General features: G+C 58.4%; 1 protein-coding gene across 3 annotated transcripts; it reads right to left on the bottom strand.

Moving 5' to 3' along the window:
* Positions 1-1,967: 1,967 nt before the first annotated feature.
* On the bottom strand, positions 1,968-23,323 carry CLUH (clustered mitochondria homolog). 3 transcript variants are annotated; one of them, XM_052657459.1, is made up of 26 exons: positions 23,130-23,323; positions 15,623-15,825; positions 14,521-14,692; positions 13,410-13,553; positions 13,088-13,212; positions 12,852-13,006; positions 12,645-12,770; positions 12,232-12,379; positions 11,978-12,070; positions 9,939-10,633; positions 9,001-9,224; positions 8,798-8,899; positions 8,563-8,663; positions 7,635-7,787; positions 7,467-7,529; positions 7,142-7,386; positions 6,880-6,964; positions 6,607-6,760; positions 6,363-6,502; positions 5,473-5,553; positions 5,268-5,393; positions 5,064-5,185; positions 4,687-4,780; positions 4,472-4,606; positions 4,323-4,396; positions 1,968-3,440 (listed from the first exon to the last, which is right to left on the bottom strand). In XM_052657459.1, exons 1-26 carry the CDS (start codon positions 23,227-23,229, stop codon positions 3,254-3,256), a joined length of 4,047 nt encoding a protein of 1,348 aa, XP_052513419.1. In that variant the 5' UTR covers positions 23,230-23,323; the 3' UTR covers positions 1,968-3,253. The 3 variants fall into 3 exon arrangements, with proteins under 3 accessions (XP_052513419.1, XP_052513418.1, XP_052513420.1); XM_052657458.1 differs by having other exon boundaries at positions 8,798-8,902; XM_052657460.1 differs by lacking the exons at positions 14,521-14,692; positions 15,623-15,825; positions 23,130-23,323 and having other exon boundaries at positions 8,798-8,902; positions 13,088-13,208; positions 13,410-13,527.
* Between the last annotated feature and the right edge of the window lie 1,339 nt (positions 23,324-24,662).

Here is a 24,662-nt window from a genome sequence, read left to right on the forward strand (position 1 = left end):
ATTGGTGCAGCTAGTATGGAAAACAGCAGGGTGGTTCCTTAAAAAGGTAAAACAGTTGCCACAAAATCCAGCAGATACCATATATCTCTTTTGTGTGGAATCTAAAATACGACACAAATGAACTTATTTACAAAACAGAAATGGACTCAGACATAGAAAACAAAGGTTTCCAAAGGGAAAGGGGGGTGGGAGAGGAATAAATCAGGAGCTTGGGATTAGCAGATACAAACTATCATAAATAAAATACATGAACAGCAAGGTCCTATTGGCATCTTCTCGACCCAGCAATGGAACCCAGGTATCCTTCATTGCCAGCAGATTCAGAGCCACCAGGGAAGCCCCCACTGTGTAGCACAGGGAGCTATATATTTGATATCCTTAATAAACCATAAGGGAAAAGAATATGAAAAATACATAGATCTATCTATGCATAAGTCACTTTGTTGTACACCAGATAGACAACATTGTATTAATAAATCAACTATACTTCAATTGAGAAAAAACAAACAGGTCTTCCTGGTGATCTAGTGGTTAAGACTCCACCCCTCCTCTGTAGGAAGCACGGGTTTGATCCCTGGGGGAGTTCTCCATGTAGCCTGGTGCGGCCAAAAATAACTGAGTTTGGAGGACAGCAGTGAGTGGAGACAGATGATAGAACTTAATAACAAGTCTTTTAAAACTACTTTTTAAGTTGCAAAAGTTAATACCATGTTAAAAGAAATGCAACCAGGGAAGGAAAGGACAGCAGAAAGTGCAAGGCCAGCCTGGGGGCCACGAGGAGGCGCAGGTGGGCGTGGCTCACACACCTTCAACCTCATCTCCATGAAGACCTGCATGCCAGTTCTCACACTAACCCTTCCTGGATGCCACTGTTCACCCTGTCGTAAAACATCGAACCCTATCAACCAATAGGAGAAAGCGTAGATTTCACACCTCTCTGTCTTTTATAAAACAACCCCTTGTCATTTGGCTTGTCAAGAGGTACTGGCCATCGCTAATAAGATTAAGGGATCAACCATGAAAAATGGGCCTCTCAGGTGACTGGACAACTGTAATTAAACCTGATCCCCTCTCAGCTTTTACAAGGTGATGCCCCCATGTTCACCTGCTGTGAGCCACGTGACTAGTGTTCACAGGATAAAGGCTACAAGAAGGGGCGCATGTTCAGAACACAACTGGGAGCCTGTAGAGGGGTGGGGAGCGGGCGGGAGGGAGCATCACTAAGCAGCGCTCAGGAGGAAATCTCATGGATGTCAAGGACGTTTCTTCCAGTTGGCTCAAGAAAACTAACAGACATCAGGACTGGAATTTTTGTTTCCATAATGTCACACACAAAGCACTCTCCAAGTATTCAGAGGCATTCGAGTTCCGCACAAGGCTGTGCACCTGTCTGCTCAGAACTACGGCTGTAGACACTTCTTGGGACACGTCTCCCCACAACCCTTCCCTCCTCTTCACAGGTCCTGCCCCTCAAGCCCACCTAGGTGGGCTCTGCTTCCCCCAGGACATTAGATCTCAAGGGCCTACATAGGATGCCAAACTTTAGACATCCCTCCACTCCAGTCCTCTGGGGCAGGGAGGCGGGGTTGGCACCCAGTCCTCCTGACAAGCACAGGGACAAGGGTGATGCCCAGTTAGGTGTGCAACAGCCCATCAGGGCCTGGGGCCTCACCTGGAAATGCCCCTCACCCCAGCCAGCACCACAGAGTTCTTAAAGGAGACAGTCTCCCTGTTTCCTTTCTGATGTTCATCCATGTGCCCTACGGGTCTAGTCACCAGCAGACTGGTAAACCCCAGCTGGGCGCCTGCGGCTCTGTCCACCCGCTTCCTCCCACTTAAGTGACGTTATAAGGATAACCCTGAATTTGACCTAAACAGCTTTCAACTCTTTTTACTAGGTACCACTTCTGGCAACAATCCTCACCATCGAATAAGACTGTACAAAACACGCAGGAGAGGCTGGGACAGCAGGTTTCAAAAACTCACTTTATTCCAATGTGAAATGAAGACGTGATGGTTTAAAAACAAGAAAAAGTTCTTGATCAGCTGTGGGGATGCCTCGCTTGCTAGCTCCCACCCACTCCCTTTGAAACAAGGTGTCGGACAGACCATACCCATAAGCAGCTCCCCGCCAAGCCACCAGGCAGAGGCCCCAGCACGGGGACAGCTCCCTCCAGTTCAGAAGGACGGCCGTCTCCCCCCACCCGCCAAGCAGCAGCACAGGCCAGTGGCAGAGGGGGAGCTGGGGCCTGTGGGGGCCGCAGCCTTCTGCAGGCCCCTCCCTGCCACCCCCAGGGCTCCTTTCTGTCAAAGGTGCCAGTGTGGCCGAGGTCCAGGTAGGGAGCTAGGCTCCACCAACAAGTAATCACTCCTGAATTTTTAACTCTTCCCCCAGGATCCATGATTCAGCCCTAGTTCCCCTAGCCCCTCCACCCCCACCCCACTGTGCGTTAGGCAGCTGAGGTTCAACAAGGAGGATACATTCAGACTAGACCCCAAGGTTAGCCCCAACTGGGGTGCAGGGAGCGGGAGGCAGCACCTCCTGCTGGGGCCGAGGGCCAACAACCGGGGCTGGGCACAGGGGTGTCTGGGGAACTGCCCCTGGCCACCCCTTTCCCCACCCCCAGCACAGCCAGGCCAGGCCCCAGCCACAATCAGTAAAGCTGCTGCGGCCCTCATCCCGCCACAAAGCTAAAGTGCTCCCCAGTCCTCCAGCCCTTCCGCAGAGCTCAGGCCGCCCCCTCAATCCCAGGACACAGGAAAGTGCCACTCTTTTTGGCTTCAGACCTGGACTTTCAGCCACGTCGGACTGAGGGGCCGTGGCAGCAGAAGCAGCAGCCGTCATGTCACACATACAAATGACCTGAGAAATCCCATCCGCGCGTCACTCACTGGGGACCAGCTCGGGGCTATGTACAAGTCAGGAAGGATGGATCAGGGCACTCGTGGGCACGGAGGTACTCGCACACACCTGCTCGTGGATGGGGACCTGCAGAGGCACCTGTGGGGGATGCCCACACACTCCATTCACATGTCTTCCATGAGGCCCCTGCAGCGTGTGTTCATTGAACCAGTGCAAGAACATCTCCGGGTTCAGGCAGGCCCGGGTGCCAGGAGGATGCTAGGGGTGGGGATGGGGTTGGAAACGTGGAGGAAGAGGGACTTGATTCCTCTCCTGATGTGCAGGGCGTGCCACCTTCTCCTGGAGTCTGGATCACCGGGGGCAGCTGACTGACTGTCCGTCTCTCCCCTTCTACCCCTGCAAGCTCGGGGAGGAAGGGTCCTTGGCAGCCGGGGGCTGGGTGGCCGCATCCTCTGAGGCCCCCACGGGCTCTGGCTCGGTGGCCATGGGCTCCTCGGCCTTATCCCTGTTCCTGCTGGCCTCCTGGAGCTGCTGCCGCCGTGCCACCTCAGCTTTCAGATTCTCCAAGTCTTTTTGGCTGAGTAGAAGGATGGGGTGGAGGGTGGGCATCAGGGTGGGCCTGGGCCCTCCGTCACCTTCCTGGCTTTGCTTCAACTTAGGGCAAGATCAGGCTCTGCACTTTCTGCAGTGAAAGTAAGAGCTCCACATACCTGCTAGCCTCCAGGGAAGGCCTGCCCCCCATCCCGCCTAAACCCTGGGCACTCTGGCCGCTCCTGTCGTCGGCCACAGCCAGAGCACAGGTGCAACGTGCAGCAGGTCTGCTCTAAACGCCCTAAAGCTGACCGGACCAGACCCAGGCCCCAGACAGGCGAGAGGGAGGCGGGGTGCGGGGCTTTCGAGGGCAGGGCTGTGGCTGCTTGTCCAAGAGCAAGAGACCCCCAGGGCCCAGCGCTAAGGCACGTCCCTACACGGACAGAGCAGGAGCTCAGTGAAAGAATGAAGCTGCTCTTTACATGCCTGCTGAGTAGCTTCAGTTGTGGCCAAATCTGCAAACCTATGGACTGGAGCCACCCAGGTTCCTCTGTCCATGGGATTCTCCAGGTAAGAATACTGGAGTGGGTTTCCATGCCCTTCTCCAGGAGATCTTCCCAATCCAGGGACTGAACCAGCATTTCTTTAAAGTCTCCTGCATTGGCAGGTGGGTTCTTTACCATTCGCTCTATTACATACTGACATGAAATGATCGCCAAGATCGATTAAATGCAGGAGAAAAATATGTGCCTGGTTTGCTACAATTTTGTGCCTTCGGGGGAAGAAAGATGACAGATCTGCGTTTGCGCCATAATGCAGAGTATTTCTGGAAGGAGTCACTAAGGGCGGTCCTTCCCAGTCTCAGCCACCTCAGTCCCGTGGTTAATAAACCAGGAAAGGAAAGGCCACCATCCAAGTGGGGCCTCACCTGAGAGGAATGAAGAGGATGCCGTTGATGACGTTCAGCTGCTCCAAGACGCTGGCCATGCTGGGGGCTGTGAACTGAGGGACGCGGGGAACATGAGCTGCGGAGGCCAGGGAGGAGGGGAGCCCACCCAGCCCCGTTCGGAGACCCACCTTGAGGGGCGGGATGTTGGCGCTGGAGCCGTTGCGGTAGATCTCGTTCATGGTGCGCTGCAGGGCCACGGCCTGCTGGGTCAGGCACTTGAGGTACTCAGAGCTCTCCTTGGTCTTCTCGTGGTCCTCGCCCAGCTGCAGGGCGCGACCGGGGAGAGATGAGGGCCGCCCTCAGCTCCGCCCTTGACCCCGCCCTGCGCCCCGCCCTGGCCCACCTGAGTCTTGTAGATGGTGTAGCCTTCCTTCTCGTGCTGCAGGGCGGAGCGGAACTCGGCTTTGCTCTCATAGACGCGGGCGACCAGGTGGTGGCTATAGGGAGGCAGGGCGCGGGGTGCGGGGCAAGGCAGGGACGTGAATGGGCCGGTGGGCACTAATGGCGGTGTGTGCGGGGTACTCTAGATCCCACCCCGGGATCTCTCCTGGGGTAAAACGCCAAGTCCAGGACTCAGAGAAGAGATGGAAGGTGAGAGAAATTTCCTCAGGAGTCAGATGGAGGGCAGAGTGCTGGATCCCGCGCCTGCCCTCGATTCAAGTGCTTCCTGGGACCCTGTGGCCCGCGGTCTCCCTGCCCCCTGACCCAGCACAGCCTCACCTGAGGGCCACCTTGAGGGACTTGGGCCCGTGGTACTTGGTGCTGACGGCCAGCGCATTCTCCAGGAAGCGCAGCGATAGGTCATACTCCATCACTCCGTGCAGCACCAGCCCGATGTTGTTCTGGGGGCAGTCGGGAGGGCCCTGGTCAGCTCCCACTCCTCTGGGATGGAGGCTAGTCCCGCTGCCCCTCCCCAGCACTCACGTCCAGCAGCGCCATCTCAGGGTGGTCCTCCCCGAACACGAGCAGTGTGAGGTAGCGGGCGCGGTACAGCAGGCTCAGGGCGGTGGAGAGCTGGCTACTGGCAAAGCAATACAGCGCCAGGTGCATCTGCAGGGGCAGACCGGGTCAGGTGAGGTTGGCCGCCGGCCCCGCCCCCGCGCCGGCCCCGCCCCCGGCGGCTACTCACGTATTCCTGGATGGTGTTGGGGTGCTCGATGCCCATCACTCGCTCGCTCATTAGCACGGCCTTCTGCTGGTTACTGAGGGCCTGGGAGAGGTGAGGGGCTGTCATCCCCAGGTGGCACCGCCCCACATCCCGTCTGTCTGTCTGTCTCGCCCATGAGCCTCCAGGCAGCTCAGGACTCTTCATCTCTGGCTGCAATTTCTATTTTCACTTTGCACCAAGGAGGCAAAGAAGTGGTCAAAATCCAGCTGCTGTGACCAGGGAAGTCTACACCCTACCCCGAGGCTACTTCACATTTTAAAAGACTGTCTTAGTCTATGCAAACACTTGCATATGCAATCTAAAGTTGTACTAAAAATAAAATATTCATACTACGACAAGGAGGCATATACAGGTGAAAAAAAACAAGGAGTCTTATGGCTGGAGGCGAGTGGAGCACCTGCAGTGTGCCCACACTGAGGCAGCCTCAAACCCGGGGGCTAACAAGGCGGGTGAACACCACCAGGCCCCTGGCCAGTACAGCCAACAGCACAGTTCCTGGGCAGCTTCCAGGGTGCTCACAAGGCACTGAGTGAGAACATGCCCCTCGTTGTCCCTGTGAAGGGAAGGAAGGCCCTGGCATCACTCCCACTGTGTTCACGGGCACCGCAGCTCCCCCAGGACACAGCTGCTGGGGCAGGGGGAACTGGGGGCGGGGGAGGGGTGTACAGGCAGAGCAAGCACATCCCAGGGTTTCCACCTGCTCCTCCTGGGGGGCCTGGAGGTAAGCAGTATCTCTGGGATCACAGGGCTCCAGTTCTGCCTGCCTGGACACCCCCATCCTGCTGGGCCAGCAGGGTGAGAGCACAACCCAGGGCCCAGCTGACCACCCCCCAGAAGGTGCACAAGCCCACCTCGGCGTAGTCGCCCATGATGTAGTGGAGGCGGGCAAGCAGGCGCAGGCAGGCACAGATCTCCACGTGCATGGCCCCATACACGTTGTTAAACAGGTTCAGGGCCTCGTTAATAAGCTCACAGCCCTCCTTTAGGAAGCCTGCAGGGCACCCGGGGGCAGAAGGTCAGGGCTGGCCTGGGTTTGGGCTGGGGGTCCCTCTCCACCGCCTCCACCCCCCCCCGGCGGCCGCACCTGGCACGCACCCTGCTGTACTTTGGCCTGCCCGCTCTGAAAGAAGTGGAAGGCATCCGAGGCCTTGGGGTTGACGTGCTTGACCACGGGGAAGATGTTAAGCACGTCCTCCTCCGTGAAGGCGGGTTTGTGGCGGCTGTCGAAGCTGTACTCCTTCAGCAGGATCTGGGGGCCCCACCCGACACCCACAGGGAGCCTCAGCCCAGGCTCACACGGCCAGCACCACCCCACCAGCTTCACCCGAGGCCCCGGGGACCCTGCAGGACGCTCTGAACCCGGCCCACCTGGATGCCAGTTTTCAGGGAGATCTCCCGCAGCAGTGTGATCTTCTGTAGCCCATAGGTCTCCACGGCCTGGTCCACCGTCTCACTGGGAAGGAGCGGAGGGTGGGACCGAGCAGCCCAGCACCCGTCCGCACCCCTCCACCTGAGGCCCTGGGCACAGGGGCCCCTCTCCCATTTCCCCAAGCAAGTGGTCTCCCGCAGGCCCCTTTCTCTTCTCCCATTCCTCTGCCGGAGACTGTCACTGCCACACCCGCTCACGCACCACTCGAGGCTGAAGTCAAAGTAGTTCTTGGCCTCCTGGCAGATGTTCTTCCAAAGCTCCTGGGGGGTCATGATGGCCCAGGCTGTGTTATCCGCTGCCCCTGGGGGCCGGTTTCGCCTCCTCCTGTTCCTCTTCTTGGAGATGAGCTCGTCGGCTGGCAGGTGGGCCACGGGGTTGGGGTAGGAGCTCAGGAAGCAGTTCAGGAAGTGGCTGATGGCGGCCGAGAGCCCTGAGAGCTCGACCCCCTGCAAGGGAGGTGGGACCGCTGTCACCACCCGGGCTCCCCCGACACCTCCCTGAGCCGGACTGGAGGGAGCGGCAGTACCTGTAGGTATGTCTTGAAGATGTGCTTAGCAGAGCGGGTGATGAGCTCTCCGATGCCAATTTTCTGCACGGGTTCAGAGAAAAAAGGGGGTGTCTGGGTTGGGCTCCAGGCCTCCAGCCCAGCCCCCCATCCCTGCTCCATCTCTCAGCCGCCCTGGGCACCACTCACGTAGATATGGTCCAGTTGGTCACGGGCCGGGCTCCGCATCACCAGGTCCAGCACCTTGCCCAGGTAGCGCATGTTGATGCCACGCTGGCGCATCACCTCGGCCAGCGTGGCCCCGTCCATGGGCAGTACCGCGTGGTCTGTGAAGTCCTTCACCTGCGGGCTGCAGCAGGTCAGGCCCCTCCCCAGCCCAGGCCCTCTGCCTCCTCCTGCCCCAGGTCTTGCCAATGGGGGCTCCCACTATTCTGGGGCCCTGAGGAAGGAAGGGACTAAGACCCCCTGCTCCCAGTCAGGGAGAGGAAAGGAGAGAAAGGACGCGAGCAGTAAGGATGTGAGCTCTCATCCCCGGCCTTTTGCACAGCCCACCGTCACCCTGTGACTGCTGGGCCCACTGGCAGGGCAACAGCAGTGGGGGGCAGCAAGCCTCCCCTGTGACCGCACCGGAAGGAGCAGGGCCACGGCTTCACTCTGAGACTGAGCCTTGCCTTGTGGGCCCTGGAGCAGCGGGCACGGCAGGCTCGTCTCAAAGACCGGGGAACAATCACAACAGCCGCGCTCAGGGCCGCCTGGGCAGGAAGCAAGCCCTCTCTGTACACACACAGGGACTCTGTACAAAGCTTCTTGTGGGGGCGGGGGCGAGGGGGTAAAGATGCTCCCACGCCCTCTGTCCGCCATCCCCTCACAGGGGGGCTTTGGAGGACCATACCCCCGCTGCCAGCCCCCAAGGGAGGGCACCCAGGGCACAACTGATGCCTGCCTTGGCCCCTTTGTGTCAGTGGCCCTATTCTGGGAACGAGAACTCCCCGTTTGCCTTGCACGTCAGAAGGCTTAGGCAAAGGCTCCACGAGTTCCCAGACGCGAATGAGGCCCCAGAGCCTGTAACCCCCAATGCCCCTCCTCTGTGCCACCCTCTGCCCCACCCTGCCCTCACCAAGCCAGGTATCTGGCAGGAGAGCAGGAAGGCAGCGGCATCTTTCAGCAGCTGCTTCTGGTCCCGAACCTCCTCCTGGCAGGACTCAGGGAAGCGCACTCCTACGGGTGGGAGGGAGAGCAAGGAGGTGTGAGCTGGCAGAAGAGAGGTGGGCACCAGACAGACAGACAGACAGATAGCAGCACTCAGGTAGGCAAGCAGGCCCCCAGTACTGGGGCCCCTGAGGACCACTCACCCGGCGAGAAGATATCAGGGTTGAAGCGGACGTCAAAGGCCGTGCTGCTGATGGAACCCACTGCCTTGCATGCATTGCGGATCACCTCCCGACTCCGAGGGTCTGCTGTGAAGACATGGCCTGTTAGGAGCTGCCCCGCCTCCCCCACGGGTTGGGTAGCAGCCCGAGCCTCCCTTGGCCTGGGGCTCCCCCAGCAGCCCCACCTGTCCCGTCGTCCGAGGCAATGGTCTCTGCCAGCTCCTTCACCTTGGCCAGGCCACTAGCATTGCTGCCCTCTGCCTCGCCCCCCGCCTCGGGCGCTGGGGGATCTTCAGGCTTGGACTCCGAGGACGGGGCGTCGCCGTTCTCCAGGGACTTGGGGCTCTCCACCTTGCTGGCCTTCTGTTGCATCAGCTGTAGGGCCGCCAGCTTCATGAAGAGCAGGTACCTAGGGCACAGTGGGTGGGGTGGAGCAGGGGACGGGAGAGGGGCGTCTAGGAGGCCACCGGTCTGACAGCTTCCTGCTGGCCGTGCGGGGACCTGAGCCAGGCCCCAGCTCCTGCCCTGCTGGGCTTAAGGATGTTGGGGCCGGGGACACGTCCTGTCCTGTCCAGGGAGCAATGTCCACGCGTGTGTACACGTGCCAGCCCAGCCATCCTACCAGGTGGTGGCAGGTCACAGCAAAAATGGGGATCTTCCTGGACAGGAAGATAGCTGGGTGTGTATGTTGGGGTGGGAGGCTGGCTCACCATGCAGGCCAGGGCTCCTGAGAGCACCAGGGACCCCGCTGGCATTTTAAAAGGGAGAATTATTCCTGGCACAGGACATTTGATGGGCTAACTCCTAAGCACTGACCACCAGCAGCGGGGACCCCACCTGTATCCCCCCACCCAAGGGCCATGGCACTGGGAGGTTCAAAAACGCCTAAGCAGATGTCCACACGCTTCTTGAGGAAACAGCACCACTGCAGTAGAAAGCCACCGGTCTCACTTTTTGCCATCTACATGAAGCTCTTGGGCGTCTGTCTGTGGGGGGAAGCTGGATGCCACAGTGATGGGCCCAGAGCTCGTTCCTCTTCACTTCCCAAAGCCTCCCCCATCTGGGGTCAGACGCCAGCACCGCCCTCCTTGCCTGAGGCTGCAGCTGCAAGCCCGTGCCCCACCTGTGCTCCACGAAGGCGTCCACCAGCTCCTGGCGCAGACAGCACAGCTTGTGGCGGTGTGCGCGGGGGAAGCCGGCGCGGGTGCACTCCTCGGGCAGCGCCTCGCCGGGCACAGGCAGGAAATTGAGGTCGGGGGGGAAGGTGCGCAGCAGGTCCAGGATGTAGTGGCGCCCGTCATTGCCGATGATGCCCTTGCACTCCACGGATGAGCAGAGCTCCACCTCCTCGTCCCGGTCGTTGAGCACCCGGTGCCTCAGGATCTTGAGGGGCCGGCTTGTGCGCTCCAGCAGCTCCAGGTACCGTGGGTGCGACACCACTGTCTTGCCGAAGTCAATGGAGCCGTAGATGACACTCTGCTCCTGGTCCCGCTCCAGGATGCCGGGGATGATGGACTGGGCCGTGACACGGTAGCCGCGGTAATCCACCACCACCGTGCCCAGCGTATACAGCCCCTCCACGTCCACCGCGTTGTACGTGCGCACGCCGTTCAGGTCGTTCGTGGGCGCCACGTAGGCCGCCACGTCCCCGCCGAAGTCCTTGTAGTGGTCGCGAACGTCGAAGCCCAGGCTGAAGAAGATGTTGTTCCAGATGAACATCTGCATCTTGGTCTCCTCGCTGGGGTTGATGGCCATCACGTTGCCGTCGATGACTGCCATGGCGCCCCGTGTGGCTGCCGCTGTGAAGTCGCTGTGCACCTGGGGGCCGGAGGTCAGAGGGTGAGGGAGCCGCGGTGTCCGTGCATCTCACCTGGCCAAGCTCACCGGGGCTGGCGGAGGTAAGCAGGACGAAGGTTTCTCACACTTGGAAAAGCGCCAGAAACCCCAGTTCAGAAAAAACGTAACACCTATGGGCTTCCCTGGTGGCTCAGCTGGTAAAGAATCTGCCTGCAATGCAGGAGACCTGGGTTCCATCCCTTGGTTGGGAAGATCCCCTGGAGAAGGAAACAGCTACCCACTCCAGTATCTTGGCCTGGAGAATTTCATGGGCTATATAGTCCATGGGGTCACAAAGAGCTGGGCATGACTGAGTGACTTTCACTTTTATCAGATACTTGGAGAGACAGCAGAGCTCAGTGATTACGGGGGGCAGGAGGACTTGGGTGGGTCTGGGATCCACCAACTATGTGCCAGGTGATCTCTGCTGGATCACCTCTCAGATCTGTCTTCGTGTCTATGGTGAAGGTGAAGGTGAAGTCGCTCAGTCGTGTCTGACTCTTTGCGACCCCGTGGACCGTAACCTACTAGGCTTCTCCGTCCATGGGATTCTCCAGGCAAGAATACTGGAGTGGATTGCCATTTCCTTCTCCAGGGGATCTTCCCAACCCAGCGACTGAACCCAGGTCTCCGGTAGTGCAGGTAGACACTTTAACCTCTGAGCCACCAGTCTATAGATGACATAAAAGTATCGACCTTCAGGGGCCTTCCCTGGTGGTCCACTGGTTAAGAGTCCATGCTTCCACTGCAGGGGCCATGGGTTCCATTCCTGGTTGGGGAAATCAGATCCCATATGCCTAGCAGTGCAGCCAAAACAAAGCCATCGCCCTTTATAAGGTGTCGGGAGATTACAAGCCTGCATGGCACCTGGCCCAGCTCCTGGCAAAGTGAGCACCCGGGACATTTATAGTTACCGTTATCATCTCTAGTAAAATTACGGGCGATTTTAAAGCTTTTTTTCCCCTGAAAGCACTGCTTTTTCCTCATCTCTGTCAGCAAAAGCACTGAGGACATCAGAGGACATGTGTGCCCAGGTCCCCATATGGCTTCGTTGGGAGGGAAATGGGTGTGGGCATCACTCAGCCCATTCTGGAGATGGCTCCCTGCCCCCAACCCCTACCCCCAGACTCTAAAATCTCAGAGAGGCCAGGAAAAGGGGCTGGGGTTGTCTGCTGGGAGGCAGAAAGTGGCAGAATGGCCTGGAAGGTCCCCAAAGGCCCTTATCCACAGAAGCCCTTGTCCAGCTTCCCTCTTATCCACAGGAAACCAGTGGGGAGACGGCTGGCGGGCCTGAGGCTGTGGTCAGGCCTGCGGGGCCACGGGCACCTTGAATATGGCCCTTTCTCGCAGCAGTCGCTCAGGCAGGTTCTTCCGAGGCAGTTCCCGTGTGGTCTGCAGCTCCTCGTTCCAGTCCCGGGTCTACAGAGACCAGGAGGGATAGGCCAGCTCAGCCTGAGCCCCCACCACCTGCTCGGGGCAGTCCCGCCCCCCTGCCACCCTGTGCAGCCCTATAGGCACCAAGAACCCAGCCTGGGCCCCGCAGGGGAAGGGAGAGAGGAGCCGGGGATGGCCACAGGCACCTGGCCAGGAATGTGCTCCTCGTAGCCCAGCCGGGAGGTGTAGGCATCCTCTGCCCGCACGCAGTCCATGGCATGCTCTGCCTGGGGGGCTGTCCAGCTGTACACCTGGAATGGGGTGGCGATCCTCTCGAAGGGGTGGCGCTGGACCCTGCAGCGAGCAGAGGGGAGATGGGGTGGCCCAATGAGCCCAGAGCTCTGCCCTGGGCCTATTCTTCGAGGCCACACTGTCTCCTCACTAATGCTCTGTTCCTGGAGAGTCCAGCAGGGGCACATAGCCACCTGTCCCAGGGCTGCTGCCTCAGCGGGGAGGCTCTGGGTGCTGCGTGTCCAGCTTCTAAGCACAGAAGTGCTAGATCCCAGGCCTCCAGATCACCCACCCTGGAAGATGAGAGACTGACAGGCCAAGGCGCTACCTTTTCTTCTGCAGGGCGGCAAAGTTTTTTTTGAAGGTTGGGCTGATCTGGTTGAGCAGCTCCACCAGGGAATGGCTGAGGAAGCGGGGGCTGGCAGGCTTGGGGTTGAAGTGGTACGCCGTGGACCTGCAGAGAGGGCGATCACTGTGCCGGGTGCCCCCCAGGCGGCTGCCCACGGGCTCCCCATGGGCTCGCACAGGGACTCACTGGTTCAGGTAAAATCCCCGGGTGGAGGCCGTGATGCTGACTTGTCGGTCCTCAGCTGTGATCACGAACAGGTACATGAGGTCCCCGTGCATCCTGCGGTTCCCGGGGGGCGGGTTCCAGCCGCTCATGGTGAGCACCTTCAGGCACTGCAGGGGCTGCGGCGAGGGCTGAGTGTGAGCGGGCCATGCCTCCTGGTGGGCGGTCCCCTGCCCCCGTCCCCAGAGACCAGCTCCCACCTTCCAGTCCCGGTTCTGGGGCTGCAGAGGACACAACGGCCGCTCCCGGCTCCCAGGAAGAATGTACTCAGGCGGTGTGCAGTCGATGGGGTCCATCTCCAAGCCCTTCTTCCGCTTCCCACTGTCTGAGGGACCCGAGGCTGGTGGTCAGCACACGATGGCCCAGGGGGTCCAACACCCTCCCCAGCTCAAGTGGCCCTGGCCTGGGTGCTTCCTGCTTCCCTCCGGTGGGAAGGCTGAGGCCTCCAGCCCCCTTCACCAGCCCCAATTCAACTTGCTCCCAGCCCCTCTGCCCAACCGCCAGCCCCAACTCCTCCTGCACCTCCCAGGTCGCCATCGGTAAAGACGCTCAGGAAGGACAAGGAGTTGCAGTCAACCCCATTGAAGGCATCGGAGGGGTCTAGGCTCTTGAGCAGGTCTCGAACGTGGCGCACATGGATGCGGGCCTCTCGCACTGTGTACGGTTCTGTCGGGAGGCAGAGGGGCAGGGCGTTACCAGGGCAACAGCCTCCCCAGTGGAGAGAAGTTGGCCTGAGCACAAGCAAGGGTAGCACTGATTTTCAATTTTAGGCTTTAACTTGCAGATTCCCTTATGAACACCTAGGCTGGAAATCTGCTTTCTACACACATATCTGACTATCAGCAGGGATCCTTGTTTGCAAAGAACCTTCTGCCAAAGGGCATAAGAAGTACCTCTGGAAGTGCACACAGGCTGTCGCAGCCCACAGAAGCCCCCTAATTCTCTGTCTATGAGTGTCACACTGGCTAGGTTGTCCCCACATGCTCAGTCCATTTCTCCTGGGTCAGGCCTCCCCCAGGGCAGCAGAGGCTCAACCCTGCTCCCCAACTCACGTTTCAGGAAATCATGAGGGCTCTTCAGAGGGAGGTGGGAGGACCCGTAATTGGATAAGTCTGGGCACAGCCGAGTTACTTTTCCCCCACATTCATTCTTTGGGTGACATGCCTAGAACCTCTGTGCCACTCTCCCCAGGTGACCTAAGTTTACGGGATCTTTTCTTTTTTATTTTAACAAATAGACCAGCCTCATCATGTCAGCTGATTGCTCCGCAAGGGGCCTAACTTTCACGAGCCATGAAACTTCAGTTTTCTTAAGAGACTGAACTTTTATCGCTATAAAATTTGTATGGGCTGATTCCAAGCACTTGCTTGCTACTGTTTGTTTGTTTTTTTTTTAAATCATGACTCTGATATTTAACCGTGAAGTTGGAGGGTGTGCCAGAGAGGACCAGAGAAGCAGACCTGTGCTCCTGTCCTGTTGCCACAAGTCCAACACCGCCCCAAGCCTCTACATGCTCATCCATGACACAGACATACCAAGATGCCAGTGGGAGGGGCAGGGTGGGGAGAGTGCCACCTGGCCCCGCCTTCTCGTGTCCCGCCCCCCCGGGGAGCTGCTCGACTTCCAGACAAACCTTCCACCACGCGCAGCACCGAGCCCTCCTGCAGCCCCTCCACGCTGCGCAGCTCTGAGAAGTGGTCCAGCATGTTGCCATCCAGGTGCAATGAGAAGCAGGTGCGATGACATGTGTCTTCACGGTCCATGAGCACCTGATGGATCTCCTGCACCATCTCCTGGGGGGAGACCTGCCAGGGAGAGGGCCCCCACCACCCTGGTGAAAACATACCAGTTTCCCCAGCCCCAAATACCTAGGTCCCTAAAATCAATGCTTCAAATACCATTTTCCCCTTTGTGGCTTGTATTTTAAAGTCCAGAACCTGCCCATAAGTACTGTGCCCACCTGCACCTGTGTGTATGCATGTATGCAGGGTGTATATACATGTGTAGGACAGAGCCTGGCCTCATTACCCACAGGCTTCAACTATTCCTGCAGACTCTGAGCAGAGGTGTAAGAACAAGGAAAAGAAAACAGCCAACTTGCCTCCTCCCTATGACTTCCTCTTTCAGGAAGGTGTGGCCTGGGGCTCAAGCCTGTGGGTCCAGAAGATGCAAGAGGCCTCATCTGGTTCCCCAATGAGTCCATTTGCAAGGCCTCTGGGGAGGCTCTGCTCTTGGAGACGACCATTACCTCTCTCCTCCCAAAGTAAAAGTGTTTGTTGCTCAGTTGTGTCTGACTCTTTGCACCCCATGGACTGCAGCCCGCCAGGCTCTTCTGTCCACAGAATTCTCCAGGCAAGAATACTGGAGTGGACAGCCATTTCCTTCTCCAGAGGATCAAACCAGGGTCTCTTGCATTGCAGGCAGACTTAACCCTGTACCACCAGGGAAACCCCTCTTCTCTCAAGCAGACAAACTCCAGCCAGAGAGTTGACATACCCGAGGCTGGGGAGCCCTGGGGCCCCAGTACTAGCCAGCCACTACTGTACTCCTCCCTAGACAGGGCTGGCAGTCCCAACTGGGATCTGGCCTCTAGCAATGGGGCAACAGTTTGAACCTGGACTCCCACATCCACCACGTGAGTGACCTTGGAAGGCAGAGGACCCTGTTTCCTGCCTGCGACCCCATCGTCATCCCGCCTCATAAGCCCAGACTCCAGCACCCCTCCGCTATCTTACCTGGAGGGAGAAGGGCTCGATCCCAGGAGCCAGGATCTTCACTGAAAAGCCTGTGTCCTGAATGACGATGACTTCCTGTCCGGTGGTCTCCTCTCCCGGCTCGGTCTCATCGAGCCCGTTTTCCCGGGGTGGTTCAGCAGGCCCTTCTTCCCTTTTCAGGCTCTCTGGGCAGTCCCCATTCAACAGCATGACTGAAGGCAGCTCTGCAGGGGACAAGGGGGCTGAGTCAGATGGGCCTTGCTGGTGAGGTCTGCCTCCAGCCAGGGTGGGCAGCGCCCTACAGAATGGCGTCTGCCTGTCCTCCCCAGACCTGGCCCTGTGCCAGGCCCACCATACCCCAAGCACACAACTCCTCCCGGCACCCCCGCTCTGGCCATCTGCAGGCTCCTGCCTGCACCCTCCACACCCCAGGCACTTGTTTCCCATCTCTCCTCAGGACCCCCGTCTGGCATCCATGTGATTAGGCTCCCCAGACAACTCCCCCAGAGTCACCAATGCAAGTGGCTTCAGCAACACTCCCCACATCCACTTCCCCCTCTTCCCTGATGGACACTCTGGTCCCTTCCTTTCCAGCTCGACTTCTCCCACAGTCCAGCTGTGGGTGTCCTGGGCCCCAGCCACTCCTCATTTCCATCTCACCCTTATCTGTGATTCTAAATGCCCTCCCACCTCACAGCTCATGTGACCCATCCAGGCTTCGATCCAGGTTTTCAACGTGTGGCCATCCCCAAGGCTTTGCCAGACTCATCTCGTCAGCGTGGAATTTACCATCTTCCACTAACCAGCCCCTGCTCTGCAAATGCCCCTCACCACACCCCAACCTAATCACAGGACGACTGCAGGCCATTTTCCCTGTTTCAAGAATACCACTTGCTGTATACCTGTAATTAATATAACATCGCAGGGACTTCCCTGGTCGTGCAGTGGATAAGAATCCGCCTGCCAGTGCAGGGAACACAGGTTCGATCCCTGGTCGGGAAGATTCCGCATGGTGCGGAACAGCTGAGCCCGTGTGTCACAACACCGAGCCCATGAGCTGCAACTACTGAAGTCTGTGCATCTAGAGCCTGTGCTCCGCTAACGAGAGAAGCCAACACAGGGAGAAGCCCGTGCAACGCGATGGAGAGTAGCCCCTGCCTGCAAGATAAAGCCTGCTACGTGTTACGCCAGATAAAGCCTGCAAGCAGCAGTGAAGACTCAGTGCAACAAAACAAAAACAAAAACCCTTAACACTGTAAGTCAATTGTACTTAAAAACAAAAACACCTAGTATATGTACCAGTCCTAACTATGTGTGTATAGGCACATTTACATCTTTGCCAGCAGAAAGACTAAAAGATCCAGAATTCAGCGGCTTTCCCTGAATAGGATTAAGAATGATTTAACCTTTTCCTTATAAGTCTGTACTTTCCTTACTGTATGACACAATTGTTTAACTAGTGTTTATTTTAGGGTATGATTTAGAAAAAAAAATGTATGAGGAGTTTTTTGAGAAAACTAGGACCCTGAAACTGTAGGGAGCAAATTCTCTGAGCAACTTTGTGAATTGTTCATATTTTATATTTGAAATCAACAAGCAATCTTCATTTTCATGGTATGACCATATCCTTAGATGAGAAGCTTAAATGTGATCCAAAGACAACACTTGTGCTTCCACGAATGAAATTCTGGTCACTAGAGTTAATCGCTTTTTGAAATAAAGTGCTTTTTAAGTTGATGTTAAATGTGACCATAGTAAAAACATAAAATGTTTCAATTAATGGTAAACCTGCACAATTAATGGTTAATATGAGTAAATGAAAACCCACAGAATCAAATAAACACAGCCATTTTGCCTCTTCCAAAAACAATAAAAAAGTACCACTTAGAACGTTCTAACACTCTCCACTGTTTACAGGATCCAAACGTCTTGGGTCTAAAGTCCCTCTCAGCTCCTGCGTTCTCTCCATCAAGGTGAAGCTACCCCAGAGTACTCAGGAATCTCAGAACAGGCCACACATCTTGCCTCCCACCTGTGCTTTGGTGTGCTGGTCCCTACATACCACTCCGCCTGGCAGGCTCCTACTCATTCGTCAAGGCCTAGGTGAAATAAATCTCCTTCCTGGAAGCCTGACCAATGACTCCTGACAGCACTTGGGGTGGCTGTTCACACTAGCAGCTCTGTCTCCCTCCTTCTGTCCTGCCCACTCAACAGAAAGGCACTGAGCTAATGAATTAATTACTGTAAAAGCCTAACATCTGTGAATAGCAATAGACTCATGTGGGGAGAGGAGGAGCAGGTGAACAGTTCCCCCAGGAACTAGGGGGAGCAGAGGAGACCCCCCACCCTGACCCTGGGGCACAGAGGAGGAACTCACAGAAGCCTTCCAGCACAACAGAGGCCTGCCTGGAGGCCCGTCGGCCCGCGGGGCCTTCGCTTCTGGGTCCACCTCGCAGCCAGACTGGCCCTGCGCTTATCTGTGAGCTCCAGATAGACCAGCTCGCCGGGCCTGCTCCGGACCCCAGCGATCCCCTCTGGATTCCACCTCCTCGTCCCTACCCTGCTGTGAGGAGCGGGGATGGGGCACATTGCCATGGGGCTGTGTGGGCTCTACCCAGACCCACCATCGCCTCGGGAAAGAGCAGAAAAGTCCAGATAAGCCTGGCACATAAGGGCACACCGCGGGTGGGCGGAGGTTGACGTGGAGAAACGCCACTCCCTCTTACCATGTCCCCTCAACTTAGTGATAAACAGAACCGCCAGGCACTCAGATACAGTCCCATCCTCCTCCCCCAAAGCACCACAAGGACCTCTCATTTGAGTGAACCCCCAGCCCCTGGAAAGTGAGCAGCCAGCCCAGGAGAACCTGGCCAGCTCCGTGACAATGCAGACAGAACAGCGCGGTGGGAGACGGGTGGCGGCTGGTCAGTTCAAAATGCAGCAAGAGACGTGACAGGCTTGAGACAGCCTTCGCCCACCGAGTCCTTGAGAAAGGCTGTGCTGGCTGACAAGCCTTTGGGACGAGCGGCCCCCGCCCAGCACAGCACAGCCGCTTTGAGGTCTGAGACCCCAAAGGTGGGAAGCCAGAGACCTGGACCCTGCCAGGTGTCCTGTGCTCCCTGAGTCAGGGTCGTGAGGACAGACGAGGGCCAGGGTGGTCATAGCTCCCACTCCCCCTCCCTGGCCAGGGGCCCTGCCCAGGAGGCAGGCACCATACACCAGGTTCCCCCCCAGGGGGCATGCAATGCCCTACCAGATTTCAAAGGCATGTGGCTGGTTTCCAGGGGCCTCCACTCCCCTAAGGACAGCCCGCCCTGCCCTTCCTCTTTCCTCCAATGGACCCTGAGGGTCTCCCTACCGATGGATCAAGGCCCAGTGACCTCCCCACAAGAGGCCAGCTCACTGCCCCCACAGCCCACCTGGTGTGGTCGGCCGCTGCCCCTTCCTGGGTTCTGGACTCACGGGACCTCTGTAGCAGCGAGGCCCACCGCTCTGCGGCTCAGGCCAGGCACTGCCCGTGTCCCTTGTTCCGGGCTGTGCCTCCACCCTGGCCCCCATGCAGCTGGTCGGCCCCGGGCTGGAGCTCTGGTTGGCTTCGGGTTTCAGCGGGACCAGGCCTGCCGGGGCGGCCCTGGGAAGGGCACACTCCCCCTGCCTTGCATCCTGCTCAAGGTCGGCCAGGACGGCTGTGGGCCAGGAGGCCCTGGTGGCTCCGGGACCCCGGGTAAAGCTGCCACCAGGGCTCAGGTCCGCCTCCCCAGATCCCCCCCAAAGGGGGTCACTGCTGGTGAAGCAGTTAGTGGGGCAGGAGAACCCGGCGTCTGGGCTACCTGGGACCCTCCGGATCGAGGGTCCCGGCGACTGGGTGGCAGGGGTAGAGCCCAGCAAGGGGGTCCTCTCCTCTGCTCCAACTCCAGTGGGGGTGGGCAGGACTGCTTCCGCCAGCTGCTGGCAACAGCTGGCGCAGACCCGGGCCCAGGCCATGAGGTGGCTGCCCCCTGTCCACTGGTGGCCGCTCAGCGCCCTGCTTGCCTCCTCCTGGGTCAAGTGGCCGGCGGGGGGCCTCTGGCTCATGCTGCCCCCTGCAGGTGACCTGGCAGCTCTCCCCTTCCTGGGAGACACCCGTTCTGGTGGGAGGGGGGAGGGCCCCCCAGACTCCCAGAGGACAACTGCACCGGTGCCCCGGCCTCCAGCTCCACCAAGGAGCTGGCAGGCTCCGACTTCCCTTCCCAGCAGCCCCTGCGCTGCCAGGAGAAAACCAAGTCTCTCCCCTGGGGAAAACAGAGCTGGCAGCAAGAGACCCAAGGCCGTGTGGCGGTGGAGGAGGAACATGCCCAGCCTCGCCAGGGCGCCTTCCCAGGGCCTCTGACTTGTTGCCAGGGCCCAGGCAGGGCTGCTCCGGCATCCATACTAACCAGAGTGGGGGTGGGGAGTCAGGCCTCCTTGGCCCCCTTCCCTCCCCTCCAGTCCTGTCCAGACAGCCCTGAAGGGCTGGCACGCAGCAGGCCCTTGGCTCCCTGTAGCCCCCACCAAGGGTTTCTGGCTCGCACACCCTGAGCGGAAGGTACAGAGGGCCAGGCAGGGCCCCTCTGCTCCCACTACCCTCCCCAAACACGCCCTAACCCTCTGGAGAGGAGGGCGGGGCAGGGAAGCCTGGCAATGACCCCTGAGGAGCTGCTTCCACCACCCCCATCCTGGTTACCACAGAGCCAAGGTTCACTCTAGGCCCGGTTCACGGCAGGTCCCTCCATTAGCTCGACCAGCCCATCTCACTTGAGGAAACTGAGACTCCAAAATGTTAAGAGCGAGCAGGCTGCCCAAGGTTGCAGAGGCAACAGGCAGCCAGGCCAGGTCAAGAAAAGACCAGGTCTGTCAGAGGTCCAAGCCCAGGCCTGAATGCCACCCTCTAGGCTATAGCCCCCACCAGGTAAACAGGACCCCCTTCCTCTATCCATATCCAAGCCTCCACACCATGCCTTCTTACCCCAGGGAGAAACCCTTCAGGATCTGGGCTGTAGGGAAGGAGATGAGTGATCCTCTGCAGAAGGGGAAGGGGTTGCCCAAACAGCATGGCACACCCCCCCACCGCAAGTCTTCACTGGCCAGACCAGAATGACGAGACAAAGCACAGCCCTGCCCTGGCCTGGAAGAAAATGGATCCAATGGGCAGCAGAGAGGAGTTAGAAAAGAAATGTAAGCCATCCCAAGTGGCTCCTGGGTGCATTCTCCAGCCTGGCATGGCCTCACTCAATAGACTGTGCCAGGGCCAGGCCCCGCCCCAGCCAAAACCTCTGCAGGTGAGGCTCCGGGCAGGAAGTAAGGCCTCACAAGGATCATCCCAGGAACCTGGGGCTTCAAGAGAAAAGGGTGCGGGCAAGCAGCCTAAGGAGGGCCCCAAGGAAGGAGGCATCTGCTTGCCTCCTTCCCATCCCCACCCAGGCCAGAATCAGGTCTGTGGGGCCTGGGAAGGATCTAGTGTTCCCTGAATTGCTCTGCTCAGGCCCACCCAAAAGAAGAGCTCTGGGGGGTACCATCCAGTAGCTCCCATAAGCCCCCAAGCTCCTCTCCAGTCTGCCAGCCCCCTGTCCCGCTGCTCCAGGCCTGGACTCCAAGCAATCCTCCCCTAGGAAGGAGGAACTCGACACACCACCATGAAGTTGAAAAACCTGCCTGTTCTCTTAACCCCTAAAAGCAGCTTTATTCCTAAGAAGGCAACTGACCCTTGGTCCCCCCACCTCCCTCCACAAAAGGCCTTGATCACTTCCTCAGGGGGGCTAAGAGTCTTCCAGAGCTGGGTTCTGAGGTCAGAAACCTGGGAGAGGGTCTGTTGGGAAGAGTCTCCATAAAAGCCCCATCCTCCTTTGAATAAATTCAGGCTGGCTGAAATCAATTCCTGGCTCTATACAAGCTTCCCAGAGGGTTCAAGAGCCCATGTTCCACCTGCTTGTGGGCTTCCAGTTTCCCCTAAATGAACAGCTAGCTGGATGCGCCCCTGACCCAGGCTGTGGCAAACAGAGTCCCTCAGAGAAATTCTCCAATTCTCCTCTCTCCTGAGCCCTGAGTTCTCAGCATCCCAGCCCACCCCATATGCCTCTCCCAGCCTCCTCTGGGACAGGCTAAGGCAGCCTTGGTAATCTGGCCAGGAGCTGGAAATCCAAATGCTAAATGGCTGTGTGACCTTGGGCAAGTCGCTTCATCTCTTCAGGTCTCTGCTGGAGAGGAAATCAGCCTGCTCTTATCTAGCCTGCTCCACTGATTCAGACAGAGCCTCACTGGGGTGAAGCCTGGCAGGTTGGAGTCATCAGCATTTGTCACTCTGCCCAAACCTTGGCCTTCCTCAGGCAATCAGCAAGGCTGCCACAGTACCTATGCCCCACCACTAGCGAACCTGGCTGTGGCCCGTTATAGGGCCAGAGAGCCCATCTAGCCCTGCTCTAATCCTGACTCACTGAAGCTGGAGAGGGAGATGAAGATGACAAGTGTCTTTTGAGGAGAGTTGTGGGAGTGGAAGGCAGGGTTAGTTCTGCACTCCCACGGCCACCCAGGGCAGAAAGGAACATAGCTCTGAGGCTCTGAGAAAGATTTGAAGCAGATAGCCCAGGGGCCAGGGAGGAGCTCCCAGGCCTCAGGGCTGGAGTCAAAGATGTGATGGAAGGAACAGAAGAAGCCTGGGAGAGAGGCAGACACGACCAGAGAAAAACTGCAGCCACTCCCAAAGTCAATGCCACACAGTCTCCAGGGGGAAGAGCTGGGAGATCAACTCCATGCTGACGACCTTTGCCTTAAAAACAGCAACTCTGGGCTGACCCACTTTTCGCAATAAGGCGGGTTAATGATCAAGTTCTGGCACAAACACTACCTCCTGCCAAGGAGTTCGGCTTTGTCCCCATACATAGGTAGACACCCCCCACTCCAAGTCTGCCCACCAGGCCGACATCTAACAGGGCGGAGATCAGAGTCTGCATAACAGGGGTTAAAGCCTTGCCTCTGGGAATGAACCACAGAAACCCCCTCTCAAAACACACACTCTCAACTTGCGGTCTTCCCACAGACCAAGCCTCAGAAGTCCCAAGCTGAGCCGAACTCGCAAGGCTGCAGCCGGGTGCACAGGGAACGCTAGGGATCCTGACGGAAAGGGGGTGCTAGACCGAGCAAGTGTCAAGTGACCCCAGTCGGGAGAGTTCCCCAAGCCCGGGCGCGTAGGGGGTGGGGCCGCCGAGTCCACCGATCTGCAGAGCCGGCGCACCCCGAAACCGCGTGTGCGCGCACATGTCCGCACGATCTGGCACGCGTGTGTTCGCCGCCGCTGCCCTCCCCGGGATCCCACGTGTGTCAAGTCCGGGCCGCCGCCGGGGGCGACAGTGAAGGTGACCTTCAGGGCGGGGGCGCCCGGTGGAGGGCTCGGCGAGATGAGACCCGGTCAGGCGCGGAGAAAAGGCAGCGGTCCCCGCGCCACCCCAAACCCACGCGCGCACTCGGCCCAGTCCAGCCTCCCGCCCGGCTGCCCCCTGGCCCCGGCCCCACTCACCCGCCGCGCCTGGCCGCCCCTTGCCACCGGCCTGCGAGCTGGGCTCCCGAGCGCTGTCCGCCGGGGCTGCCGCCGGCAACTCGTCCGTTTTGATGACCATGGCGGCGGAAGCCGGCGTCCGCCTCGGCTATCCGCGCCGCCCGCCGCGCCACTAACCCAAGCGCCCTGCGCGCCGCTGCCGCTGCGGGAAGGACGGAGTCACCGGCCCACGTGGTGCGCGCTGTAGCCTTTGACCCCGCCGCCGCTTCTCTGCCCCGCCCTCGCGCCCGGCCCGGCCCACGAAGGCCCGCGAGGGACAAAATATGCCACGCCTCGTTCTCTGGGTACCAACGCGGTGACTTTCTGGAACGCCTTAAAGGGAACGCGCCCTGTCTTTGGCGAGAAATAGGCATCGGGCGCCCTCGAGGGGCGGGGCTACGGAGAGGCGTCCTTGCGGTTCGCCGCCCGTCGGGCGGGCGCCTTGACCTTGGGTGGAGACTAGTCTAGGACTGCTATTGCATACTGTCTCCTCCCCCAATGGTTTCCTGTTGCAAGTCTGCCAAATGACCACGCGGTCTGTAATCTGCAGTGGTAACCTGACCCTCAGCGACCCCTCACCGAGCCTCCCGTAGTCCCTCGAAGGGGTGGGGCTAGGGTGCCCAAGGTTTCTTTAGGAGGGCGTGGAAGGTAGCCTAGGGCATGGTGACAAGAGGCAAGGTGTTAGGTGGCTAACTGAAGTGTCAGGGCCCACGAAACTTTGTGCTGAGCCACAACAGGCTCAGGAGCCTGGACGCCTCCCCTCCCTCCACCAGATGAGTCCTCACATCTGGGCTGGTACTTTTCCCCAGTTTTGAGTGGAGGAAGCTAAGATCAAGGTCACACGGAGAGAAGGACTTTAGCTGGGCTAGGCTAAATCCACAGCCTGGACATTTCACAGTCGTACATGTTTTCGGATGTTTGCGACCTCGTGGGGACTGAGAAGTTAGGTCAGAGAATGCTGCCCAGTGACATTTTACCAGGTCTTGCCAGTGAGTTGAAGTTCTTCAAGTAGAGAGTGGAAGGGTCTTCCTTGCACAAGGCCAGGAGGCCATGGGGGAAGCCCTTGAGACATATTCCAGAACTGCTGGGAACTGGGGAGCTGCAGCTGCAGAGGTGGGCTGGGGCAGGCCTAGGGCCTCTTAAAAGTTGCAAAGGAAAGTGGACTTCGTCCTGGAGTACCGGTGATGGGAAGGGGAACCAGTGAGAGGCATTAAGCGTTTAACCGAGAGAAAGGAAGATGAGAAATGCTTTGGTGTGAGGGATAAGGGGCACTGAGCTAGACAAGAGGGAGATGAGTTTGGACTATTACACAAGAAGGCTGGAAATAAAAGCAAGACCTGACTACAGCCCACCACATGGAAGGTGCGCAGTCAGGTGGTATGTGAACCTGACACAGAGGATTGGTGGTCTGCATCCTGCAACCTCTGCCTTGTCTTTTCTAGAAAACTTGAGCAAGTCATTTGACTTTCACTCCTCTGAATTGCAGGAGATGCCTCTGTCAAATAAAAACATCCA

Source organism: Budorcas taxicolor, chromosome 19, assembly GCF_023091745.1.
Source record: "Budorcas taxicolor isolate Tak-1 chromosome 19, Takin1.1, whole genome shotgun sequence".
Taxonomy (NCBI): domain Eukaryota; kingdom Metazoa; phylum Chordata; class Mammalia; order Artiodactyla; family Bovidae; genus Budorcas; species Budorcas taxicolor.